This window comes from Erinaceus europaeus, chromosome 23, assembly GCF_950295315.1.
Source record: "Erinaceus europaeus chromosome 23, mEriEur2.1, whole genome shotgun sequence".
In the NCBI taxonomy this organism is placed as follows: domain Eukaryota; kingdom Metazoa; phylum Chordata; class Mammalia; order Eulipotyphla; family Erinaceidae; genus Erinaceus; species Erinaceus europaeus.
The window spans coordinates 423,074-447,883 of NC_080184.1; the positions used below are offsets into that span (position 1 = coordinate 423,074).

Below are 24,810 nucleotides of genomic sequence, written 5' to 3' on the forward strand. Positions count from 1 at the left end.
CCTGCCACCCTCCACCATGGGGTCAGGGACTTGGGGTCCAGGGTGCAGCCTGGGGCTGAGGGGGTTAAGCCGGGCCCGCCTCATGGGCCCAGAGGGACCCCAGGGATCGGGTGGCAGGTGGCAGGAGGCCTCTCTCCCATTGGCTGCTCCACCCCAGCCTGCTGGCGGCCGCCTGGCTGCCTGCCGCCCTCGCCACCGCCCTGCCTGCCGGCTGCATGCTCGGGGCGGCCCAGAGAGGGCGGGCGGCCAGCCAAGGACACACAGCACCGGGCCATGGCCTTCTGCGTCCAGCTGCAGCTGCTGCTCTGGAAGAACTTTCTGTGTCGCCGCAGGCAGCCGGTAGGGCCCGGCGGGGTGTGCGGGTGTGGGGGCCGGATGCCCCCGGGCCCCCCCAGACGCCTGCCCCCTGCCCCCCAGGTCCAGCTCGTGGTGGAGCTGCTGTGGCCCCTCTTCCTCTTCTTCATCCTGGTGGCCGTGCGGCAATCCTACCCCCCCGTGGAGCAGCACGAGTGTGAGTGCGGGCGAGAGAGGCACTGCCTGCCGGCCCCCCGAAACGGCCAGGCGGGCTAGGCACGGCGCCCAGCTGTCCCCCAGATCTTCTCCTCTTAAATATTTTGATTGGTTTATTGTTGGATAGAGACAGGGTGAAATTCAAAGGGGAGGGGGAGATAGAGAGGGAGAAAGACCGAGAGACCCCTGCAGCCCTGCTTCACCATTTGTGAAGCTTTCCCCCTGCAGGTGGGGGCCAGGGGCTTGAACCCGGGTCCTTGCGCACTGTAATGTGAGCACTCGACCAGGTGCGCCACCGCCTGGCCCCAGCGCCTCCTTCTCTCCCCCTGTCTCTCTCTCCCACATAAACACAGGGCCTGGAGCAGAGCGCACACTCCCATGCTCTGGGACCTGGGTCTCTCTCTTCTTTGGTGATGGGGAGAGAGACACAGGGAGAGCCAGAGCCCTGCTCAGCTGTGGGAGATGGAACCTGGGGCCTCAGACCCTCAGGCAGGAGACTCTTTCTGCAGCACCCGTGTGGTGGCTCGCTCCCTCTCTTTTTAAGATGGGGTGGGCCCGAGGAGGGAGGGAGGCACCAAAATGACTGTGCAGCCGAAAAGGGCTTTTCATGCCTGAGGGACCAGTCATCCCAGGCTCAATCCCTAGCACCAGAACCTAGGGCTCTGGCAAAATAATTATGATTAATAGCTGTGGTAACAATCATCATAATAATAGGGGTCTGGGAGGTGGCACGGTGGATAAAGCAATGGACCCTCAAGCGGGAGGTCCCGAGTTCAATCCCCAGCAGCATGTGGACCAGAGTGACGTCTGGTTCTTTCTCTCTCCTATCTTCTTCTTAAATTAATATATAAAATATTTTTAAATAATGATAATAATAGAAAACAAAAAAAGAGTCCACAGGGAGCAGTGGGACAGCACAGATGGGAAGCCCCCACATGTCCCCAGATAAATTAATAAATAAAGCCTTAAAAAGAAAAACGACTCGGATTCAAACCCCCACTCCCTACCTGCAGGGGAGCTTCGGGAGTGATGAAGCAGGGCTGCAGGGCTTTCTTTTTCCCTGTCCCCAGTCCCCTCTCAAAGGAAATAAGAGAGGAAAAAATGGCCCCCGGAATAGTGCTGGCACTGAGCCCCAGAGATAATCCTGAAGGCAAAATAAAAGGGGATCCCTGGGAGCTGATTCAGTGCTTAGAACTAGTGGTTCAGTGCCTAAAATCCTGAGTTCAAACCCCAGCGTGTGCCTAAGCGAGGCTCTACTTCTATCTCTCTCTGTCTCTGTCTCTCTCTCTGTCTCTGTCTCTCTCTCTCTTTTTTGTCTCCAGGGTTATTGCCTGGGGCTCGGTGCCTGCACCACAAATCCACTGCTCCTGGAGACCACTTTTTCCCCTTTCTTTGCCCTTATTGTTTTATCATTGTTGTGGTTATTATTATTGTTGTTGTTATTGATGTCGTCATTGTTGGATAAGACAGAGAGAAATGGAGAGAGGAGGGAAGACAGAGAGGGGGCGAGAAAGACAGACACCTGCAGACCTGCTTCACCACCTGTGAAGCGACTCCCCTGCAGATGGAGAGCTGGGGGTCTCTCTCTCTTTTATTTATTTTATTTATCACTGGATAGAAAGAGAGAAATTGAGAAGTGAGGGGAGACAGAGAGACACCTGCAGACCTGCTTCACCACTTGTGAAGCTTCCCCCTGCAGGTGGGGAGCCCAGGGCTCAAACTGGGATTCTTACACCGGTCCTTGTGCTTCGCACCATGTGCACTTAACCCGCTGCACTCCTGCCTGGCCCCTCTGCTTCTCTTTTGTTCATAAAGAAAGTGTCTCAGAGGTAAGGGGAACAGGAGGGCAGGCAGAGAGCACCCCTCCTCCCCTGGGGATGTGGGTGTAGGGGGCTCAGTGCCTTCCTGTCCCCTGCCCTTCAGGCCACTTCCCCAACAAGCCGCTGCCGTCGGCGGGCACCCTGGCCTGGCTGCAGGGCGTTCTCTGCAGTGCCAACAATACCTGCTCCCCGAGGCCCACTCGTGCCCAGCAGCCCGGCCTGCTCAGCAACTTCAATGACTCTCTGTGAGTGGGGCAGGGGCAGGGGCAGGGGCCTGGGAGTGCTGCGGGGGGTAGAGAGGCCGGGTTCTTGGAGGGGGGCAGCAGCCTGGAAACCTGGGGGGCTTGAGGGCCTGGGGGGTTAGGGGATCTGGCATCACCCGGCCCCCCTCCCCAGACTCTCCCGGCTCATGGCCGATGCCCGCACCGTCCTGCGCAGCCCCCAGGCTCACCGCACACTGGCCGGCCTGGGGCAGCTGCTGTCAGCGCTGGAGGCCGCACGGGGAGCAGGTGAGGCCTGCCTGGGATGGGGGTGGGGGTGAGGGCAGACTCGGGGTTGGGCAGGAGCATCTCACCCACCTCCCTGTCCCCCCAGACTGGCCTCAGCCGGGGGAGCATCTAAACACTGGACTATCCCCGGACTCGGAGCTGCTAAGGAGGTGGCTTGACACAGTGAGGCGGCCCTCTGTCCCTCTGTCCCCCTGTCCCTTGTCCTACTCTGTCCCTGCCTGGCCTAGTGGCCCTGTGGTCCGGCCCTCAGTCCCTCCAGAGTCCTTGTGCTGTGTCTCCAGGTGTCCCCGGAAACCCTGGACAGCTTCCTGTTGGCAGCAGGCAACTTGACCCAGGAGGTAAGACCCCCCCCCAGGCCCACCGGAGTTGGGGGGCTGCTGGGCACCTTCCACAGGGAGGGAGACGGATCAGGAGGAAGTCACCCAGTGGGTGGGACACATACTCGCCCCTGCCTGGCACTGAATGGGGGAAACACACATCGTCCAGGGAAGCTCTCCATGGACGGTGGAGGGGGGTGGGGCATCTCTCTGTCTCTCTGTGAAAAGAGACAATAAGCCACCAGGAGTGGGCAAGGCACGCAGGCACCCACAAACTAGAGGGTCAGGGTCCAGGCAGCGGCACACCTGGTGAGTGCACCTGTCACCTGTTCGAGAACCCAGGTCCCAGCCCCCAGGGCCCCACCTGCAGGGGGGAGGCCTCACAAGCAGGTGCCTCCCTCTCCCTGTACATCTCTTGCCCTCTTGACTTCGGTCGGTCGCTATCCAAAAGAAAAGAATAAAAAGACCAAACGAGGGGAGCCGGGCGGCGGCGCAGCGGGCTAAGCGCACGTGGTGCAAAGAGCAAGGACCGGCATAAGGATCCCGGTTTGAGCCCCCGGCTCCCCACCTGCAGGGGGGTCGCTTCCCAGATGCTGAAGCAGGTCTGCAGGTGTCTGTCTTTATCTCCCCTCTCTGTCTTCCCCTCCTGTCTCCATTTCTCTCTGTCCTATATAACAATGACGACGATATCAATAACAACAATAATAACTGCAACAACAATAAAAAAGCAAGGGAACAAAAGGAAAAATAAAATAATTAATTAATTACAAACTAACAAAGCAGAAAGAGGAGTACGGGGTGGGACGGGCAGGCCAGCCAGTGGACACTGCCCTGGCTCCTCCCCAGCTCCTGATGCTGCCCAGCCTGGCGGAGCTGCGGGCACTGCTTCAAAGCCCCGGGAGGCTCGGGGGTCCCCTGGGGGTCGTGTCCGCTGTCCTGTGCAGTGCCCAGGGCCCCAGTATCCTCCAGGGAACCCCCCTTGACTGGTACGAGGACAGCCCACTGAAGGAAATGCTGGGGACAGTGCCCACGTCCACTCTGCCAGACTCGGGCCTCAGTGAGTTTCCACGGGGAACGGTGGGGGCTGGCCTCATGGGGGAGTGCTCCCTGGTCCCCTGCCCGCTCTGCTGGGCAGGGGCTGGCGTGAGTGGCCGTAGGGGGATCAGGGTGGTGCCAGGCTGGTCTCACAGGGTGGGTGCCCCCAGGCCCAGCCTGCAGGGAGCTGTTGAGGTCTCTGGAGGTTCACCCACTGTCCCGACTGCTCTGGAGACGGCTGCGGCCGCTGGCTCTGGGCAAGCTTCTGTTTGCCCCCGACACACCCTTCACCCGGACGCTCATGGCCCAGGTGCGCAGGGGGTGGTGGTGGCTAGGGGCGGCCCCCGGAGGACTTCCTGGAGGCATCCCACATTGGGGTGTCCTCTTCCTGCAGGTGAACCAGACTTTCCAGGACCTGGCTCTGCTGAGGGACGTGCAGGAGGCCTGGGGAGTGCTGGGTCCCCAAATCTTTGACTTCATGAATGACAGCTCAAATGTGGCCTTGCTGCTGGTGGGGCCCCGGACACTACCAAACACACAGGTAATGAGGGCAGGGGGCATGGATGGAAGAGGGCTGACCTCTGGCCTGCCCCCCACCCCAGAGGCTCCTGCACCCTCGGGGCCCCGGAGGCCAGGCCCGGAAGAATGCTCTCCGAGACTTCCTGGACCCCAGCGCGGGTGGCTATAGCTGGCTGCAGGCTCACGAGGACGTCGGGCGCCTGGCAGACTCGCTGGGCCGCGTGGTGGAGGTGAGGCCCCCACACGCTGCAGGGAGGGAGGAGAGGCGGGGGGGGGGGGCCTGCCAGGCGGGGCGGGCACCCGTGCCCGACACAACCCCCCGCCGCCGGCCAGTGCGTGTTGCTGGACAAGCTGGAGGCCCTGCCATCGGAGGAGGCCCTCGAGGAGCGCGCCCTGGAGCTGCTGGCCGCGCGCCGCTTCTGGGCAGGGGTAGTCATCCTGCGGCCAGAGGATGCCCGCGACCCCGGGCCGCAGCCAGACCCCAGCGAAGTCCGCATCAAGATCCGCATGGACATAGATGACGTCAGGAGCACCAATAAGATACGAAACAGGTGGGGTCGGAGCAGCATGATTGGCAGGGGCCGGCGGGGGCGTGGTCTAAGTAGGGTGGGCGGGGCCAGAAACTCTCCTCATTGGGCGAAGGCCTGCGGTGGACCAAGTTTGGGGGCGGGGCCATTGAGTTCTCGTCGGGGGGGCTGGGGGGCGTGGTCATACCTTTGGGCAAAGGTCCCACCGGTCCAGACTTTGGGGCGGGGCCAACGGCTGGTGGGCGGGGCCCGTGGACGTCCCTCCCCCTTGATGGTGCCTGGCAGCACGCGGACAGGGCTTCCCAGGCCTGGTGGGCGGGGCCAGCGAGTTCACACCCACCCGGCCGCTTAGTAGCCTGGCGGGGTCACCCCAGGTCTGGTGGACGCCCAAGACCCGGCGGGTGCACAGGGTCAGCAGCATGCCGCTCTTCTGCAGTCACCGCGGGCAGGGCCCGGTGAAACCAAGGCCCTGTGGACGGGACCGAAATGTGGTGGCGGGGCCCAGGGCGTATGGGCGGGGCCCGAGGCGATGGGTTTGGTTGTGGTTGGGACTCAGGTGTTACAGGCGGGGCCAGGGCCCAGAGGCGCGAGCGGGGTCTCGCTTTTCCACCTGCCTGGAGGCGCTTGGGAATGGGCCGAGGGCACGGGCGGCGCCCCCGGGTCCCAGCCCCTCTCCAGCCGCCCGCCCGTCCGTCCCGCCGCAGGTTCTGGGACCCCAGCCCGGCCGCGGACCCGCTCAAGGACCTGCGCTACGTGTGGGGCGGCTTCGTGTACCTGCAGGACCTGGTGGAGCGCGCGGCCGTGCGCGTGCTCGGCGGCGGGGCGCCCCCCGCGCGGCTGTACCTGCAGCAGATGCCGTACCCCTGCTACGTGGACGACGCGTGAGCGCCCCGCCCGCGCCCGCCCGCGGGGTCCCCCCTCCCGCCCCGCGCCCCTCACCCGCCCGGCGCCCCCGCAGGTTCCTGCGCGCGCTGAGCCGCTCGCTGCCGCTCTTTCTCACGCTGGCCTGGATCTACGCCGTGGCGCACACGGTCAAGGCCGTGGTGCGGGAGAAGGAGACGCGGCTGCGGGACACCATGCGCGCCATGGGCCTGAGCCGCGCAGTGCTGTGGCTCGGCTGGTTCCTCAGCTGCCTGGCGCCCTTCCTGGTCAGCTCGGCGCTGCTGGTGCTGGTGCTCAAGGTGGGCGGGCAGGGGCCCGGGGCGAGTTCAGAGGTCGTGGGGTGCCCAGGACAGTATTGTTGGGCGAGGGGCGGGGCGCCCAGGGTGTTGTCGTGTGGCCTTCAGCCTGCGCCCCCCCCCCCCCGCCCGTCCGCAGCTGGGGGACATCCTGGTGTACAGCCAGGCGGCGGCGGTCTTCCTGTTCCTGGCGGCCTTCGCGGTAGCCACCGTGGCGCAGAGCTTCCTGCTGAGCGCCTTCTTCTCCCGCGCCAACCTGGCGGCCGCCTGCGGGGGCCTCGTCTACTTCGCGCTGTACCTGCCCTACGTGCTGTGCGCCGCCTGGCGGGACCGGCTGCCCGCCGGGGCGCGCGTGGCGGCGGTGAGAGGGCCGGGCCGGCGGGGCTGGGGGGCCGGGGCCGGGGGCTGACCCCACCCCGCTGACCCCAGCGGACCGGCCCCGCAGAGCCTGCTGTCTCAGGCGGCCTTTGGCTTCGGGTGCGAGAGCCTGGCGCTGCTGGAGGAGCAGGGCCTGGGTGCGCGCTGGCGAGACCTGGGCGCAGCACCTGCGGCTGACGTGTTTAGCCTGGCGCAGGCGGCGGGCTTCCTGCTGCTGGACGCGGCGCTCTACGGCCTGGCCACCTGCTACGTGGAGGCCGTGTGGCCAGGTGGGCGCGCCTGCAGGGCAGGGAGGCGATCCCACTCCATGCTCTTCTGGGGGTAACTGAGACCACCGCCCCCGCAGGCCAGTATGGGGTCCCCGAACCCTGGAACTTTCCTTTCCGGAGAAGATACTGGCTTGGGCCTCTACCCCCCAAGGGTCCCGCTCCACCCCCGGCCTCGCTGGACCCCGAGGGTGAGACCCCACACTTTTCAGTGTCTGGACCCCCAAAAGCCCAGCCCCCCTCCCAGCTGAGCTGTCCCCCTCCCCCCCCCAGTGTTGGTGGAAGAGGCGCCCCCCGGCCTGGAGCCTGGGGTCTCTCTTCGAGCCCTGGAAAAGCGCTTCCCAGGCCTCCGGCAGCCGGCTCTTCACGGGCTCAGCCTGGACTTCTACCGTGGCCACATCACTGCCTTCCTCGGCCACAACGGGGCCGGCAAGACCACCACACTGTGAGCAAAGACTGGGGGCTGGGGGCGGCCCTTCATCCAGGGCACCCCTGATGGCCCTCCACCCCCACCCCGCAGGTCCATCCTGAGTGGCCTGTTTCCGCCTTCTGGAGGCTCCGCCACCATCCTGGGCCACGACCTGCAGACGGGCCTGGCGGCCATTCGACCACACCTGGGCGTCTGCCCGCAGCACAACGTGCTCTTCGACCTGTGCGTGCTGGGAGCAGGGCCCTGGGGGAGGCTGGGAGAGTCAGGGAAACCCCACGGAGACTGCGGGACCTGGGCCTGGGGGGCCTTAGGGCTGACCCCCTCCTGCGGGACCTGGGCCTGAGGAGGCTTAGGGGCTGACCCTCTCCTGTGCAACCTGGGCCTGGGGGGCCTTAAGGGCTTACCCCCTCCTGTGTGACCTGGGCCTGGGGGGCCTTAGGGGCTGACCCCCTCCTGTTTGACCTGGGCCTGGGGGGCCTTAGGGGCTGACCCCCTCCTGTGCGACCTGGGCCTGGGGAGGCTTAGGGGCTGACCCCCTCCTGTGTGACCTGGGCCTGGGGGGCATTAGGGGCTGACCCCCTCCTGTGGCACCTGGTCCTGAGGTGCCTTAAGGGCTGACCCCCTCCTGTGTGACCTGGGCCTGGGGTCCTTAGGGGCTGACCCCCTCCTGTGGCACCTGGTCTTGGGGTGCCTTAAGGGCTGACCCCCTCCTGTGTGACCTGTGCCTGGGGAGGCTTAGGGGCTGACCCCCTCCTGTGCAACCTGGGCCTGAGGGGCATTAGGGGCTAAACCCCTCCTGCGAGACCTGGGCCTGGGGGCCCTTAGGGGCTGAACCCCTCCTGCGAAACCTGGACCTGAAGGGCCTTAGGGGCTGACCCCTCCTGCAGGACCTGGTCCTGGGGGGCCTTAGGGGCTGACCCTCTTCTGTGGCACCTGGGCCTGGGAGGCCTTAGGGCTGACCCCCTCCTGTGCGACCTGGGCCTGGGGGGCCTTAGGGCTGACCCCCCCCTGCGGGACCTGGGCCTGGGGGGCCTTAGGGCTGACCCCCCCCTGCGGGACCTGGGCCTGGGGGGCCTTAGGGCTGACCCCCTCCTGTGTGACCTGGGCCTGGGGTGCCTTAGGGGCTGACCCTCTCCTGTGTGACCTGGGCCTGGGGGGCCTTAGGGCTGACCCCCTCCTGTGGGACTTGGGCCTAGGGGGCTTTAGGGCTGACCCCCTCCTGCGGGACTTGGGCCTGGGGGGCCTTAGGGCTGACCCCCTCCTGTGGGACTTGGGCCTGGGAGGCCTTAGGGCTGACCCCTCCCTGCAGGATGACGGTAGATGAGCACATCTGGTTCTACGGACGGCTGAAGGGGCTGAGCTCGGCAGCTGTTTGCCCCGAGCAGGAACAGCTGGTGCAGGACGTGGGGCTGGAGGCCAAGCGGGGTGCACAGGCACGGCACCTGTCGGGTGAGCCCCAGACAGACGCAGGGCCGGGGGTGTGGCACCAACAGTGAGCCCCTCCCAGCTCATGGACCACCCCCTCCAGGAGGCATGCAGCGGAAGCTGTCTGTGGCCATCGCCTTCGTGGGGGGCTCGCAAGTGGTCATCCTGGACGAGCCCACGGCTGGCGTGGACCCCGCTTCCCGGCGCGCCATCTGGGAGCTTCTGCTGAAATACCGTGCAGGTGGGGGTGCTGCGGTGGGGACGCTGCACAAGTGGGCAGCTTGGACATGGGGGCAGGGTGGAGGGGTTTTGCTAGGACACTGCTGAGACAGGTGAGTGAGCGTGAGGGAGCTTGGAATATCATGGGGGGACAGCCGGGTCTCCCTTCACCTTATTCACGACATCTCTACTTCTATTTCATTTTTATTTTTGGAGTGGACCAGATCCCTGCTGAGTTCTGATGGTGGTGCTGAGCATTGAACCCGGGACTTCCGAGCCTCAGGCAGGAAAGCCCGTAACAAAGCCCCTGTGCTGTGGCCCCGTACACAGTCGACTGCCACTGGGGCTTGGCCGTTAGTTCTCTCCGATAGAGGGAGAGGGAGAGAGACAAAGCAGACAGACACCTGCAGCCCTGCCCCAGCTAGATTCACACTGAATGTGGGTGGGGCGACACCCCCCCCCCAGCTGAGTCCTGGTGATTTCACACCACAGAGATCTCTCTGCCCAACCCCATCTGCCAAGGAGAGAGAGGAGAGATGCCACAGCCCCAACCCATCAGCCATGGAGCTCCCCCAGTGCTATCTAGGGCACTCCCACGTGGTGCCAGGGCCTGGGGCACATGGAGTCCTGCTCTACCATGTGGGCCATCGCTGGGCACTGGGGGTGAGGTTTTGAGGGGTCAGTAGGAGTTCTCTGACTGTGCTGCATGGCCCCTGGCCCAGGCCGAACATTGATCCTGTCCACCCACCACCTGGACGAGGCAGAGCTCCTGGGGGACCGGGTGGCGGTGGTGGCCGCAGGCCGTCTGCGCTGCTGCGGCTCCCCGCTCTTCCTGCGGCGGCACCTGGGCTCCGGCTACTACCTGACGCTGGCCAAGGTCAGGGGGCTGCAGGGCAGGGGTGGCGGGCCGGGCTGGGGCTGCGGCTCGGGGTCACGCAGGATGCCCCTGCAGGCTGGCGCTGGGCCTGGGGAGGACGGCAGGGGCCGGCAGGACGGCACAGCAGGTGAGGGCACCCTCGGGCCCCAGAGACTCTGGGGCTGCTTCTTCCAGAGGTGGGCCCAGGCTCCGGCCCACCCACCCACCCCAGGACCTCCTTGGTGGGCCCAGGACCCCACAGCCTCTGATGCTCCTCCTGGCCTGCCCTAATGCCCCCTGGGCCCCCAGACGCCCCCCGGACCCTCTGACTCCACTCCCACACACCTGATGCCCAGGCCCCCCTGATGCCACCCGGCCTGGCTCCTCCTGGTCCCCCCTGACAACTCCCCCACAATGACACCCCCCCATGCCCTTAGGACCACCCTGATGACCCTGAGGTGCCCCTGATGCTCTACCCCACCCCACCCCTGCCAGGCTCCCCTGCCCCTGCCCAACAGTTCCCCCCACCAACTGCTGGCACTGAGCCCCCCGCAGCTCCCCGGGTCCCCCTGACTGCTGGTCTGGACCCCCAGCCCCCAAAGTCCACCAGCTGCTGGCCCTGACCCCCACACACATTCAGGGCCCCTCCAACTGCTGGCCCTGGCACAGCGCCACGTGCCCGGGGCGCGACTGGTGGAAGAAAGGCCCCGGGAGCTGATGCTGGCACTGCCCTATGTGGGCGCTCAGGATGGCAGCTTCCCTGCTCTGCTCCGCGAGCTGGACCAGCGGCTGCCTGAGCTGGGCCTCAGCGGATATGGCATCTCAGACACCAGTCTGGAGGAGGTGCAGAGGGCTGCCTGGAGGAGGTGGCCTGGGGTGGAGCCCTGTGTGTGTGTGGCAGGGGGACCCACCTCCAGCTTGCTTTCTCCCCAGATCTTCCTGAAGGTGGTGGAGGACTGCTCGGAGGAGTCCCATCCAGCCCGAGTGGCTGCAGGTGGCTGACCCCCAACCCCTGACACCTGACCCCCAGATGCAGGGTGGATCTGACTTAACTCATTTGCTGTTCATTACTTTTAATTTTATTATCTTTATTTATTGGATAGAGACATCCAGAAATCAAGGGGGGAGGTAGAGAGGGAGAGGGCTGGGTGGTGGCACACATGTTGTAATGCGCAAGGACCCAGCGAGCCCCCAATCCCCACCTGCAGGGGAAAGCTTTGCAAATGGTGCAAAGTAGTGAAGCAGGTCTGCAGGTGTCTGCCTTTCTGTCCCTCTCTGTCTCTCCCTCCTCTCAACTTCTTTCTCTCCCATCCAGTCAAGTGGAAAATGGCCACCAGGAACAGTGGATTCATAGTGCCAACACCCAGCCCCAGAGATAACCCTGGAGGCAAAAATTAACTCATTATGTAAAACTGGGGAAAAAGAAAAAAAAGTTAGTGCTGGCACCAAGCCCCTGGAGACAATAAAAAACCAATAGCGTGGGAGCTGGACAGTGGTGCAGCGGGCTAAGTACACTTGGCATGAAGTGCAAGGACCGGCGTAAGGATCCCGGTTCAAGCCCCCGGCTCCCCACCTGCAGGGAAGTCGCTTCACAGGCGGTGAAGCAGGTCTGCAGGTGTCTGTCTTTCTCTCCCCTCTCTCTCTCTGTCTTCCCCTCCTCTCTCCATTTCTCTCTGTCCTATCCAACAACGACGACATCAATAACAATAATAACTACAACAACAATAAACAACAAGGGCAACAAAAGGGAAAAATAAATAAAACCAGCAGCGTTTGTCTGCGAGCTCAGGCTGCGGGTGAGAGAGGAGCAGGGTGCCTCTTGAGTCCCTCGGTCTCTGGAGGCCCTCGGGGTTCCTCTCTGGGTCGGTGCCAGGCCCACTGCGCCCCCCCCCCCCCCGGCTGCCATCCAGTTTTCACTCAGGACTATCCTGGGCCCGGATGACAGAGGGGCCCGGAGATGCAGCTCAGTTTGCTCAGTGGTGTGTGCACAAGATACAGGTTCTGTGGTCCGGGAGGTGGCACAGTGGCTAAGGCACTGGACTCTCAGGCGTGAGGTCCTGGGTTCGATCCCCGGCAGCACATGGACCGGAGTGATAGCTGGTTCTTTCTCTCTCCTCCTATCATTTCATTAATCAATAAAATAAAATAATAAAAGATGCAGGGTTCTAAGTTGGACTCCGAAAATCAAAGAGAGAGGAGAGAGCACAAAGCCCTGCTCCATCCAAGGAGCTCTTCCCGGTGCTGTAGTCAGGGCGGGGCTTCCATGTGGCGCCAGGGCTCGAACCCAGGGCCTGGCCCATCGAAAGGCGTGCTCACTGCCTGCTGAGCTCGCCCTGCAGGGAGACCGGCCTTCTGACACTTCCTTCTGTGCCCTGCCCCCACCCGACCCGCAGATGGAGCCCCTCCGCGGCCAGTCACAGCCGAGCACCCCCAGGACCCCACCCCGCCGCGGAGCCCCCTGGAGGACGCAGCGCTGGAGAAGGGGGTGCCCGGTGAGCCACCCCACCCGCCCTGGGACCGCACTGTCCACGCGCCGGACCCCTAACCCTTGACCTTCGCGTCCTCGCAGGGGGGGCCGCCCCCAAGGACTGGGGGCCAGAAGCGGGGCGACTGCGGGGCTGGGCGCTGACCACACAGCAGCTCCGGGCTCTGCTCCTGAAGCGTCTCCTGCTCGCCGTGCGCAGCCGCAGGGGCCTGTTCTCTCAGGTGAGGGGACCCTCCGCCTCCTCCCCACCCTGGGGGGACTGCACGCCCCGCCCCCACGACTCTACGCCCCGCCCCTGGACTGCACACCCCTCCCCAGACTGGACGCCGGTCCACTGGACAGCATGCCCCAGCCCTGGACTGGATTTCCCCAGCGCCTGGAAGCCCCGCCCACTTGACTGGCCACCCCGCCCATTCGGCGTGATGTCACGCCCACTGGGTTACGTGCCCCGCCCACTCGGCGAGATGCCACGCCCACTGGGTTACTTGCCCCGCCCACTCGGCGAGATGCCCCGCCCGCTGGGTTACTTGCCCCGCCCACTCGGCGAGATGCCACGCCCACCGGGTTACTTGCCCCGCCCATTCGGCGAGATGCCACGCCCGCCGGATTACTTGCCCCGCCCATTCGGCGAGATGCCACGCCCGCTGGGTTACTTGCCCCGCCCATTCGGCAAGATGTCGCGCCCACTGGGTTACTTGCCCCGCCCATTCGGCAAGATGTCGCGCCCACTGGGTTACTTGTCCCCCCCATTCGGCGAGATGTCGCGCCCACTGGGTTACTTGCCCCGCCCATTCGGCGAGATGTCGCGCCCACCGGGTTACTCGCCCCGCCCATTTGACTAGCTGTCCCACCCCTTGTCTGGAAGCCCCGCCCCGGGCTGCACGCACCGCCCAGTCCTATCCGCAGCTCCCCAGCCCCCGCCGGCCTGGGGGAAGCAGGGTGGGCTCTGCAGCGGAGCCTGACAGCACTGGAGCTGGCGACCCGCAGGTGGTGCTGCCCGCCCTGTTCGTGGGCCTGGCTCTGGCCTTCAGCCTTATCGTCCCGCGGCCGGGCACCCGCCCCGCCCTGCGCCTCAGCCCCGCCATGTACGGGCCCCAGGTCACCTTCTTCAGGTGCGTGGGGCTCGGGTGCGGGTGCGTGTGCAGGCGGGCGGGCTGGGTGCCCTGCGGCTCTGAGCGCCCCTGGGTGCCACTCGCAGCCAGGACGCCCCCGGGAACCCCGAGCTGCTGCAGGCGCTGCTGGAGGAGGCAGGATTGGGGGCACCCCCCCTGCCCGGCGCACCTCACGAGTGAGCCCCCGCCTTAACCCCCCACCTCCCTCCACCCCAGCCCCCTGCGGCTAGCCCCCACCAGTGAGCCCCCAGCCCCTCTGTACCCCCCCACCCGCCCCTGCAACCCCCGTGGCCTGGCCTCATCTCCACCCAGCCCCCCTGCACCCCCATGGCCGGGCCTCACAGCCACCCCCCACAGGACCCCCGAGTGTGGGCGCCCCCCCACCTGTCTCTTCCGTGCACCCGAGCCACCCCGAGCCGTGACCGAGGCGCTGGCCGCCGCCCAGTGGACTCCCGGATCGGCGTCGCCCCCCTGCCAGTGCAGCCACCCCGGTGCCCGCCGCCTGCTGCCCTCCTGCCCCCCTGAGGCTGGGGGCCCCCCGCCCCCCCAGCTGCTCACCCCCACCGGGGAGCTGGTGCAGAACCTCACTGGCCGCAACCTCTCCGACTTCCTGGTCAAGACCTACCCCAGCCTGGTGCGCCAGGGGTGAGTGCCTCCTGGCCCCGACGCAAGGAGGGTCCTCCAGCACTTCTCAGCTCTGCCCGTCTCTCTCGGCTCTGCCTGTCTCTGTCTCAGCTCTGCTGTTCAGCTCTCTTATTTGTCTCTCTTATCTCTTGTCTCTGTTTCTCTTGTCCTTATAGAGATAAATCTTGGGAAAGGAGGGAGCGCTATACCTCTGCAGCCCAGCTCCCCTGCTTGGGAAGCCTCTCCCATGCAGGTGTCGGGGGGGGGGGGGGGGCTTGAACCGAGGCCTTGAAAATGGTGACGTGTACAGTCTACCATGTGTGCCCCCCGCCTGGTTCTCCTATCTGTCCTGTTTCTCCTTTCTGTCTTAGACTCTCTCTGTTTCACCTGTCTCTTCGTCTCTTCCTGTCTTTCATCATCATCATTACAGAGACAGAAATGGGGAGACACAGGGAAAGAGACAGAGAGACGCCCGCAGCCTGCTCCATGACCTGTGAAGCCTCCCCCGCAGGTGGGGAGCAGAGGCTTGAACCCCCGGCCCCTGACGCACTGTAATGTATGCACTCTACCCAGTGCAGTGCCGCCAGGCTCCTCTGCCTGTCTCTTGTCTCTCCCCATCTCTCATCTCTGCCTGTCTCTCCCCACCAGCCTGAAGACCAAGAAGTGGGTGAATGAGGTCAGGTAAGCCACGCCCTGCCTGGCTCCCCGAGACCCCCACCGCCCCCAACCGCCTTCAGCCACCTCCTGCGCCCCCCAGGTATGGGGGCTTCTCCCTGGGGAGCCGGGACCCTGACATACCCTCGGGCGAGGAGCTGGCCATCCGTCTGCAGGAGCTGGGCACGGCGCTGCACCCCCCTGCGGGCAGCCCCTTGGACCACGTGCTGGGCAACCTCACGGCCTGGGCGCGAGGCCTGGATGCCCAGGAGAGCATCAAGGTGGGCAGCCTGGAGGAGGAGGGGGAGACCTGCCCCTGCCCCAGCCCCGACTTCTAGCCCCAGACCACTGACCGTAACTATCACTCTGCCCCTGACATGAACACTGGTCCTGTCCCCACTCTGACTTGACCCTGTCCTCGGGTCCTGACCTTGACCTTCATTTAGATCCTGACTTTCATCCTGCCTCCCTGGCCCCTGCCCTTACCCCCAGATCTGGTTCAACAACAAGGGCTGGCATGCCATGGTGGCCTTCCTCAACCGTGCCAACAATGCCCTCCTGCGTGCTCACCGAGCCCAGGGTCCCGCCCCCCATGCCCTGCATGTCCCCCGCATTGCCACCTTCAACCACCCGCTGAACCTCAGCAAGGAGCAGCTGTCGGAGGCCATGCTGTGAGTCCCGCAGCCCCGAGGAGTGGGGATGGGGCTCAGGGACCCCCCCCACACGCCCAGCCCTCTACCCCGCCCCCAGGATGGTGCAGGGACCCCCCACGCCCCGCCCTCAGGATGGCACAGGTTCCCCCACGCCCCGCCCTCTGCCCCGCCCCCAGGATGGCGCAGGGACCCCCCCACGCCCCGCCCTCTGCCCCGCCCCCAGGATGGCGCAGGGACCCCCCCACGCCCCGCCCTCTTCCCCGCCCCCAGGATGGCGCGGGGACCCCCCCACGCCCCCCTCTGCCCCGCCCCCAGGATGGTGCAGGGACCCCCCCCACGCCCCGCCCTCTTCCCCGCCCCCAGGATGGTGCAGGGACCCCCACACGCCCCCCTCTTCCCCGCCCCCAGGATGGCGCAGGGACCCCCCCCACGCCCCCTCTGCCCCGCCCCCAGGATGGTGCAGGGACCCCCCCCACGCCCCGCCCTCTTCCCCGCCCCCAGGATGGCGCAGGGACCCCCCACGCCCCCCTCTGCCCCGCCCCCAGGATGGTGCAGGGACCCCCACACGCCCCCCTCTGCCCCGCCCCCAGGATGGCGCAGGTCCCCCCACGCCCCCCTCTGCCCCGCCCCCAGGATGGCGTCCTCCGTGGACGTCCTGGTGTCCATCTGCGTGGTCTTCGCCTTGTCCTTCGTGCCGGCCAGCTTCACGCTCGTGGTCATCGAGGAACGTGTGTCAGGGGCCCAGCACCTGCAGTTCCTGGGAGGCCTGCCGCCCACCCTGTACTGGCTGAGCAACTTCCTGTGGGACATGGTGCGTGCGCCCCCTCCCTCCACCCTCGGGCCCAGGCTGGCGGCCCCGACTCCCTGCATAGAGTCGTCTGTCCGTCCGCCCGCAGTGTAACTACCTGCTGTCCGCCTGCATCGTGGTGGCCATCTTCCTGGGCTTCCAGCAGAGGGCCTACGTGGGCCCCCAGAACCTGCCCGCCCTGCTGCTGCTGCTGCTCCTCTACGGGTGAGTGTCCCTTGATCTTCGCCCGGCGCCCGTGTCTCCACACAGGCGGCGCTGGCAGGGCGGGTGAGTGGGGCCCCAGGTCCAAGGCCCAGAGTCAGCGGGGCAGCTTCGTGGGCGCTGGGGTAGGCTTTCGGGACCCTGCCTCCACTCAGAATGCAGGAGAAATTTGGGGTGGCCCTCGAGGGACAGCGGGGCTGGGAGGCCTTGAGTTCGGAGCCGGGCACCTCCCGTACCGGTGCTGTCTAGTCTCTGTCCTCTAGCTCATGAGCTGGATAAAATTAAGTCTTTAAAAGAAAAAAAGAGGGGGGCAAGGAGATAGCACAGAGATTCGGTAAAAGACTCTCAGCCCGAGGCTCCAGGCCCCAGGTTCAGCCCCCGGCACCACCGTCAGCCAGAGCTCAAAAGGGCTCTGGGGAAATAACAACGACAGTAATAACAGTATGACTCACAGGGCTTGTGCAAAAGACTCTCCTGCCTGAGACTCTGAAGTCTCACCTTTGTTTTTATTAGACAGAAATCGAGTTAGAAGCTGAGAGGGAAGGGGGAGAGAGAGACAGAGTCACCTTTCGGCCTGTCTCACCATTTGTGAAGCTTCCCCCTGCAGGTGGGGACTGGGGGCTCGAACCTGGGTCCTTGTGCACTGTAATGTGAGCACTTAACCTGCCACCATTTGGCCCCTTCCGAGGTTCAGTCCCCAGCACCACCATCAGCCAGAGCTGAGCAGGGCGCTGCTGTCTGTGTGTCTCTCTCTCTCTCATTACAACAAAACTCTTGTGCAGGGAGACAGCTTAGAGCTGTCGCACATGCACAGGGCCCAGGGTTCATCTCCTGGTGCTGCTTTCTCTGTGAGGTGAACAAAAGGGGTTGAGAAATAGCTCACTCAGTGGAGGAAGTGCTTCCCAACTCACAAGGCCGTGGGTTCGAGCCCCAGATTCATGTGGGAGTATCATGAAAGGTCCCAGAGGAGCTGCAAGGATGGTGGGTCAGGGCTGGCGCATGTGTGTGTGTGCGCGCGCGCACGCTGAGCTCTGGCTGACAGTGGTTCTGGCTGACAGTGGAACTGAACCTGGGGCCTCTTTCTCCTGTCTTAAAAATGTCTTAATGAGGGAGTCTGTCTTCCCCTCCTCTCTCCATTTCTCTCTGTCCTATCCACCAACGAACGACATCAACAACAACGATAATAACTACAACAAGGGCAACAAAAGGGGGGGGGAAGGCCTCCAGGAGCAGTGATTTCATGGTGCAGGCACCGAGCCCCAGCAATAACCCTGGAAGCAAAAAAAAAAAAAAAAAAAAAAATGTTGGGAGTCGGGCTGTAGCGCAGCGGGTTAAGCGCAGGTGGCGCAAAGCACATGAACTGGCATAAGGATCCCGGTTCGAACCCCGGCTCCCCACCTGCAGGGGAGTCGCTTCACAGGCGGTGAAGCAGGTCTGCAGGTGTCTATCTTTCTCTCCTCCTCTCTGTCTTCCCCTTCTCTCTCCATTTCTCTCTGTCCTATCCAACAACGACGACAACAACAACAATAATAACTACAACAATAAAAAAAACAACAAGGGCAACAAAAGGGAATAAATAAATAAAATAAAATATTTAAAAAAAAATGTTAATGAGGGAGCTGGGCGGCAGCGCAGTGGGTTAAGCGCAGGTGGCACAAAGCGCGAGGACTGGCAGAAGGATCCCGGTTCGAGCCCCGGCTCCCACCTGCAGGGGAGTCGCTTCACAGGTGGGAGCCTTTCTCTCCCCTCTCTGTCTTCCCCTCCTCTCTCCATTTCTCTCTGTCCTATCCAACAACGACATCAATATCAACAATAACTACAACAATAAAAAAGGGCAACAAAAGGGAAAATATATACAAAAAATTTTAAAATCATTTTTTTAAAAAGCTCATGCTTGTCTGCATTCCTGTGGACAGGGCTTTGGCAGGGCAGGTGGGAGGAGCCTGGGGGTCTGGGGGGCCACCGGGCCTGCCTGACCGCGCCCGACAGGCTCCCGGCCGTGCCCACAGCTGGTCCATCACGCCGCTTATGTACCCGGCCTCCTTCTACTTCTCCGTGCCCAGCACGGCCTACGTGGTGCTCACCTGCGTCAACCTGTTCATCGGCATTAACGGCAGCATGGCCACCTTCGTGCTAGAACTCTTCCCGGACCAGGTGGGGGCGGGCTCAGGAGAGTATGGGCGTGGTCCGGAGGCGGGGCCGGGGCGGGGCCTGGGAGTGGGGGGCGGGGTCAGGAGGCAGGCCTAGGGCAGGAGGCGGGGCCTGGGGAGTGGGGGCGGGGTCAGGAGGCAGGCCTAGGGCAGGAGGCGGGGCCTGGGGAGCGGGGGCGGGGTCAGGAGGCGGGGCCTGGGGAGTGGGGGCGGGGTCAGGAGGCAGGCCTAGGGCAGGAGGCGGGGCCTGGGGCAGGAGGCGGGGCCTGGGGAGCGGGGGCGGGGCCCGGGGCAAGAGGCGGGGCAGGGGTCCGCATGGGACCGCCCTCGCACTGGGATCCCTGACCTACCTGCCGCCTCCGGCCCTGAGCAGCAGCTGCAGGATGTCAGCCGGATCCTGAAACGGGCCTTCCTCATGTTCCCCCACTTCTGCCTGGGCCGGGGCCTCATCGACATGGTGCGGAACCAGGCCATGGGAGATGCCTTGGAGCGCTTGGGTGAGTGCGGCCCCAAGTCAACCGCAGATGACCCAACCCCCAGCCCCGGAAAGAACTAGAGGTTTGTGGTGGCCCCGTGTGGCCCAAATCAGAGGTGTCCTAGAATGGCTTTATCGAGGGTTATATCACTAGAGGTCTAAGACCCTAAACACGGGAGGTGCTATGACCATTGTTTCCTCTGCCGGCCAGAGAGTACCTGAGTGATCCCTGTGGATTTTGGTCCCTTCCCTTAAGACCCCAAGGAGATGGGACCGGGAAGGGCCAGAAGACCCCAGGCACCCAGTGCCCCCTCCTGCCCCACCCACAGGAGAAGGTCAGCTGCAGTCGCCCCTGCGCTGGGAGGTGGTCGGCAAGAACCTGGTGGCCATGTTGGTGCAGGGGCCGCTCTTCCTCCTGGTCACCCTGCTTTTCCAGCACCGAGACCGCCTCCTGCCGCAGTCAGTGGGCCCCAGGGTGCGTGGGGGTGGGGGTAGGGTGGGGCGCGGGGCCACCCAGGCAGCTGTCTCTGTCTTCAGACGCAAGCTGAGCCTGCCACCGACCCTGGGGGACGAGGACCAGGACGTGGCCCAGGAGCGCGAGCGGGTGGCCCGGGGGCGCACCCAGGGTGACGTGCTGGTGCTCAGGGACCTGAGCAAGGTGGGTGCGTGCAGCCTGCGGGGCGGGGGCTCCCCAGGGCCTCCCTCTCAAGGCCTGCCCGCTCCCAGGTGTACCCGCGGCAGAGCGCGCCCGCCGTGGACCGCCTGTGCCTGGGGGTGCCCCCCGGGGAGGTGAGTTGGGGTGGCCTACTGTGCGCTCCTGTCCCTGCTGTGCCCCTGCTCTGCCGGCAATGCTGCTGCGCACCTCCCCACCCTGCCAGTCACCACCCTTTGCTGAGCACCCGCTGTGTGCTGTCTGCCATCTGCTAAGCACCTACTGTGTGCTGCATGCCCTCTGCTGGGCATCTACCATGTGCCCAGCCCTCCACTGGGCACCTCTGTGCTGCCTCCTGCCGCGAGAACACAGCCACTCACGTGCCTCTCTGCTGAGCGTCAGCGGTGCACTGAGCACCTAGAATGTGCCTCCCACCCCCTACAAGCACCTACTGTGAGCCAGGTCCTCTGCCGTGCACCTGTGTGCCACCAAGCCTGGGGCGCCTGCTGTGCGCCCCTCACCCATTGCCAAGAGCCTCCTGTGTGAGCACCGTGTCCTGAACACCCACTGTGCGCACCTCCTGTGTGAGCGCCGTGTCCTAAACACCCACTGTGTGCACACCCACGGAGCACCCACTGTGCACCAGTGCTGAACACCTACTGGGCGCCAACACCAGGGCTCCTACTTCCACTTGGTTCTCACAGAACACCTACTGTGTGCCCGCCCCTACTAGGCCCTGCAGTCCTCAGTTGCTTTTTTCCTGGTGGGAGAGAGATTGAGGCAGAGAACGTACCACGCACCCTGGCTCCACGCCCCAGCGAGTTTCCCCTGTGCTGTCCTCAATGTGGCGCCAGGGCCCAAACCCAGGGCTTCGCCCGCCCGCTGAACCATCTCTGCCCGCACACACATCCTTGCTCTGTGCGACCCCGGTAAAGCCCCACTGTGCACCGGGGTCAGGGGCACCGCCGGGCGGGGGAGCTGGCTCATCTGGGCAGTGCAGCCCGTCGCCACAGACATCCAGGCTGTGGCCCTGTGGCATCTCTCTCTCTCTCTGTCTCTGTCTCTTTTATTTTTAAGATTTTTTTTTAATCTTGTATTTATTTATTAATGGGCAGAGCCAGTGAAATTGAGAGGGGGAGAGGAGACAGCGACAGAGAGACCCCTGCAGCCCTGCTTCCCCACTTGTGAAGCTTCCCCCTGCAGGTGGGGCCCGGGGGCTTGAACCCGGCTCCTCGCACGCACACTGTGATGAGAGCACTTGGCCAGGCGCGCCACCGCCTGGCCCCTCTCTTTGCTCTTTAAGTAACTTCGTTTTCCCCGGAGCCCTGCTCGTGGTGCCGGATTAGGCCTGGACACACAGCCAAGGGCAGGAGAGTCTGCAGAACCACCGGGTCGTCTCCCCAGCCCCTTTGCCTCTTTCTTTCAGAAAAAAGAGCCCACTAGTCGGGGGGGGGGGGGGTCTGGGCCTGAGGCTTGAGTCCAATGTCTGTCTGTCTGTCTGTCTGCTGCCGGGTGCCTCTCCAAAGGTCCACTGAGAGCAGCCAGCCCCTCCCTCTGCCCCTGGACCCCCGCAGGCCCACGGGTGCTGGGTGCTGGGTGAGACCCTGTGCTGTCCCCCCAGTGCTTCGGCCTGCTGGGCGTCAACGGGGCCGGCAAGACCTCCACCTTCCGGATGGTGACCGGGGACCTGCGGCCCAGTGCCGGGGACACACTGCTGGCGGGACACAGGTGCGGGGTGGAGCCGGGAGCGGGGAGCCAGGTAGGCGGCCCCCCAGCCCCGCAGGGGCCTGACCTCCCTCCCTCCACCCCCAGTGTGTCCCGTGAGCCCGCAGCCGCCCGCCGCCACATGGGCTACTGCCCGCAGACAGACGCCCTGTTCCCACTGCTCAGCGGCCGCCAGCACCTGCAGCTGTTTGCACGCCTGCGCGGTGTCCCCGGCCCCAGTGTGGCCCAGGTAAACCCCCAGCCAGTCCAGGTGACCCCGACCCCCATCCTGCCCCCCCGTGTCACTCTGATCTCTCTGTCACACCTGTCTCTCCGTTTATCCTGGGGCGCTCACCCTGCCTCTGCTTCCCATAAGGGGGCCCCGCCCCAGATGGCGAGTCAGGGCCAGGCATCCCCCTAAACTGCCCCCCATCCCAGATGGCGAGCCGGGGCCTGGCGCGCATGGGACTGTCTCTGCTGGCCGACCGGCCGGCCGGCACCTACAGTGGCGGCAACAAGCGCAAGTTGGCCACGGCGGTGGCACTGGTGGGGGACCCGGCGGTGGTGTTCCTGGTGCGTGGGGGTCGGGGGACGGGGTGGGGTCCAAGGGGACGGGGCTCACGGGACCCCTCACCCCAGGATGAGCCGACCACAGGCATGGACCCCAGCGCGCGGCGCTTCCTGTGGGCCAGCCTGCGGGACCTGGTGCAAGCCGGCTGCGCAGTGGTGCTCACCTCCCACAGGTGCGGGGTCAGGGGGCGCAGGGGTGCAGGCTGAACGGTGTGGCCTGGGTCCAGGGCGCAGGGCGGGGTGCCCGTCCCACCTCACCCATTGCTCTGGGCTCAGCCAGGGGGTGAGGGTTCGGCGGGGTGCGGCCTTGGGAGCACGGGCCCGTGTGCCCAGCGGGTACCCGCGCGCAGAGCCCAGGGCGCACAGGGTGGCGGCTTGGGGACGGGGGCGCAGGGCTGCAGGCGGGGTCCCCAGGCCGGGCCCTTGCACCCAGGCTGCGCCACGCAGGGGTGAGGCCGGGCGGGGACCCTGGTCGCAGCATCCTGACCGCCCTTGCAGCATGGAGGAGTGTGAGGCTCTGTGCACGCGGCTGGCCGTGCTGGCGAGCGGCCGCTTCCGCTGCCTGGGGAGCCCGCAGCACCTCAAGACCCGGTGAGCGCTGCGCCCACACCCGCCCGGCTCCCCATCCCGGCCGGACCCCCACCCACCCGCCCCGGCTCCCCATCCCGGCCTGACTCACCCCCACCCCCAGGTTCGGGTCGGGCCACTCGCTGACCCTGCGCGTCCCCGCCGGGAGCAGGGAGCGGGCTCAGGCCTGGGTGGCGGCCACGCTCCCGGGGGCCGAGCTGCTCGAGGTGCGTGGGGGCCGCCTTCGCTTCCAGCTGCCGCCGGGCCTGCGCGGCGGGCTGGCGCGGGTCTTTGAGGAGCTGGCAGCGGGCGGCGCAGACTGCGGGCTGGAGGACTTCTCCTTGAGCCAGACCACGCTGGAGGAGGTGCGGGGGCGGGGGCGCGGTGAATGGGGGTTTGGGGGCCTGGGGCGAGGGGTGGAGGGGCTGGGGCTGAAGGGACCGGGGGCCATGGGGACAGGAGCCGGGGTGGGGACAGAGGACTTCTCCAGGAGCCAGACCACGCTGGAGGAGGGGTCTGCAAGTGGGGCTGGGGGCAGTGAGTCTGGGGGCTGGGGCTGCCTGGGCGGTTGGGTAGCAGTGGGGACCCGCCTCACACACACACACACACACACACACACACACACACACACACACACACACACACACACACCGTGTCCCCAGGTGTTCCTGCGCTTCTCTGAGGACCAGGGCCGAGAAGCCGTGGCAGGAGCAGAGACACAGCCCCCCAAAGTCATCAGGGAGTTCCTGGATGACCCCCACACGGCTGAGTCAGTGCTCTGACCCCCGGGACCCCAGGAGGGGTCCCCAGCACCCCCGTGTCCGCGGGCAGAAATAAAAGCCATCGGCTGTAGTGCCTTGCGTCTGCGTGTCCAAGTGCTGGTGGGAGGGGAAAGGGGCCCGTTGCAGGGGGCAGTCTACCCACCCCACCCCCAGGGCCCTCTGGCGCCTGGGTCGCGTCAAGTGGCCCTGATCTCAGGGCCCAGGAATGCCAGGGTGGCCAGCCTGGGAGCCGGGAGCCGGGAGCCATGAGCGGCCGCCGGAGGGTCCTCAAGGGGCTGGCGGGCTGGCTGTGTGGCTGGATCCGTGCCCATGTGGGGGCACCGGGGCTCAGCCTCTGCCCTCGGGACCCGACACTGCGGCCCCAGGTGGGTGTTGGGGCTGCGGGTGGGGTGACCCCCCAAGTGGCGAGCTCAGATGGCGGCCCTGAGCTGACCACCTGTCGGGGCTGTTATTTGGGGTCTTGCTAAATAAATAATTCAGGGGTGGGGCGGCCAGGTGGTGATCCTGGTTGAGCGCACCTGTTACAATGGGCAAGGACCAGGGTTCAATCCCCCGCCCCGCCCCACCTGCATGGGGTAGCTTGCGAGTGGTGAAGCAGGGCTGCTGGTGTGTCTGTCTCTCTCCGTCTCTGTCTCTCCCTCCCTCTTAATTTCTGGTTGTCCCTATCCAATAAAGATAATCACAAAAGTAAAATATTCAACTTAAACCCGGGGCTGGGCAGTAGGCCCCTGGTAGTACAGGTTACCACCAGAACACCTGGATTCAAGCCTGGGTCCCCACCTGCAGGGCAGGCTTCATGATCACTACAAGAGTCTCACCTTCCTCCCTCTCTCCCCACTCAGCTTGTTCTCTGTCTCCTTAGAGTGAGAGCGAGAAAAGAAGTGACCACCCATCACGCAGGCTCCAAGTCCCAGCTAGATACCTCTGCTGACAGCTGAAAAATAGATATTTAAGTGCTTAACTTCTATTTTATGTGTTCATTTTTTAATTTTTATATTTATTGCTCCCTTTTGCCGACCCTGTTGTTTTTTATTGTTGTTGTAGTTATTATTGTTGTTGTTACCGATGTCGTCATTGTTGGGTAGAACAGAGAGACATGGAGAGAGGAGGGGAAGACAGAGAGGGGGAGAGAAAGACAGACACCTGCAGACCTGCTTCACCGCCTGGGAAGCGACTCCCCTGCAGGTGGGGAGCCGGGGGCTCAAACCGGGATCCTGACGCCGGTCCCTGTGCTTTGCGCCACATGCGCTTAACCCGCTGTGCTACTGCCCGACTCCCTATTTTATGTGTTTATTTTTAATTAAAGATAACAAATAGAAAGAACCCAGAGCCCTCCCTACTCAGCTCTGGCTAATGGTGGTGCTGGGGACTGAAACTGGGACCT

At 64.7% G+C, this 24,810-nt stretch overlaps 1 protein-coding gene across 2 annotated transcripts; it reads left to right on the forward strand.

Moving 5' to 3' along the window:
• The first annotated feature begins 139 nt into the window (after window positions 1–139).
• ABCA7 (ATP binding cassette subfamily A member 7) lies at window positions 140–23,504 on the forward strand. Of its 2 annotated transcripts, XM_060181454.1 has the most exons (46): window positions 140–339; window positions 418–511; window positions 2,434–2,575; window positions 2,727–2,839; window positions 2,925–3,001; window positions 3,121–3,177; window positions 4,003–4,213; window positions 4,362–4,501; window positions 4,586–4,732; window positions 4,794–4,940; window positions 5,044–5,261; window positions 5,942–6,118; window positions 6,196–6,418; window positions 6,555–6,776; window positions 6,861–7,062; window positions 7,140–7,250; window positions 7,333–7,504; window positions 7,580–7,711; window positions 8,799–8,938; window positions 9,018–9,155; window positions 9,856–10,010; window positions 10,086–10,137; window positions 10,630–10,832; window positions 10,923–10,983; window positions 12,383–12,481; window positions 12,559–12,695; window positions 13,462–13,586; window positions 13,673–13,762; window positions 13,944–14,231; window positions 14,859–14,891; window positions 14,968–15,145; window positions 15,357–15,535; window positions 16,151–16,328; window positions 16,414–16,529; window positions 18,536–18,680; window positions 19,050–19,173; window positions 19,481–19,610; window positions 19,689–19,809; window positions 19,878–19,940; window positions 21,425–21,531; window positions 21,616–21,757; window positions 21,946–22,080; window positions 22,147–22,250; window positions 22,576–22,668; window positions 22,769–23,009; window positions 23,307–23,504. In XM_060181454.1, exons 1-46 carry the CDS (start codon window positions 274–276, stop codon window positions 23,424–23,426), a joined length of 6,348 nt encoding a protein of 2,115 aa, XP_060037437.1. In that variant the 5' UTR covers window positions 140–273; the 3' UTR covers window positions 23,427–23,504. The 2 variants fall into 2 exon arrangements, with proteins under 2 accessions (XP_060037437.1, XP_060037438.1); XM_060181455.1 differs by lacking the exons at window positions 140–339; window positions 418–511; window positions 2,434–2,575; window positions 2,727–2,839 and having other exon boundaries at window positions 2,964–2,988.
• The last annotated feature ends 1,306 nt before the right edge of the window (window positions 23,505–24,810 follow it).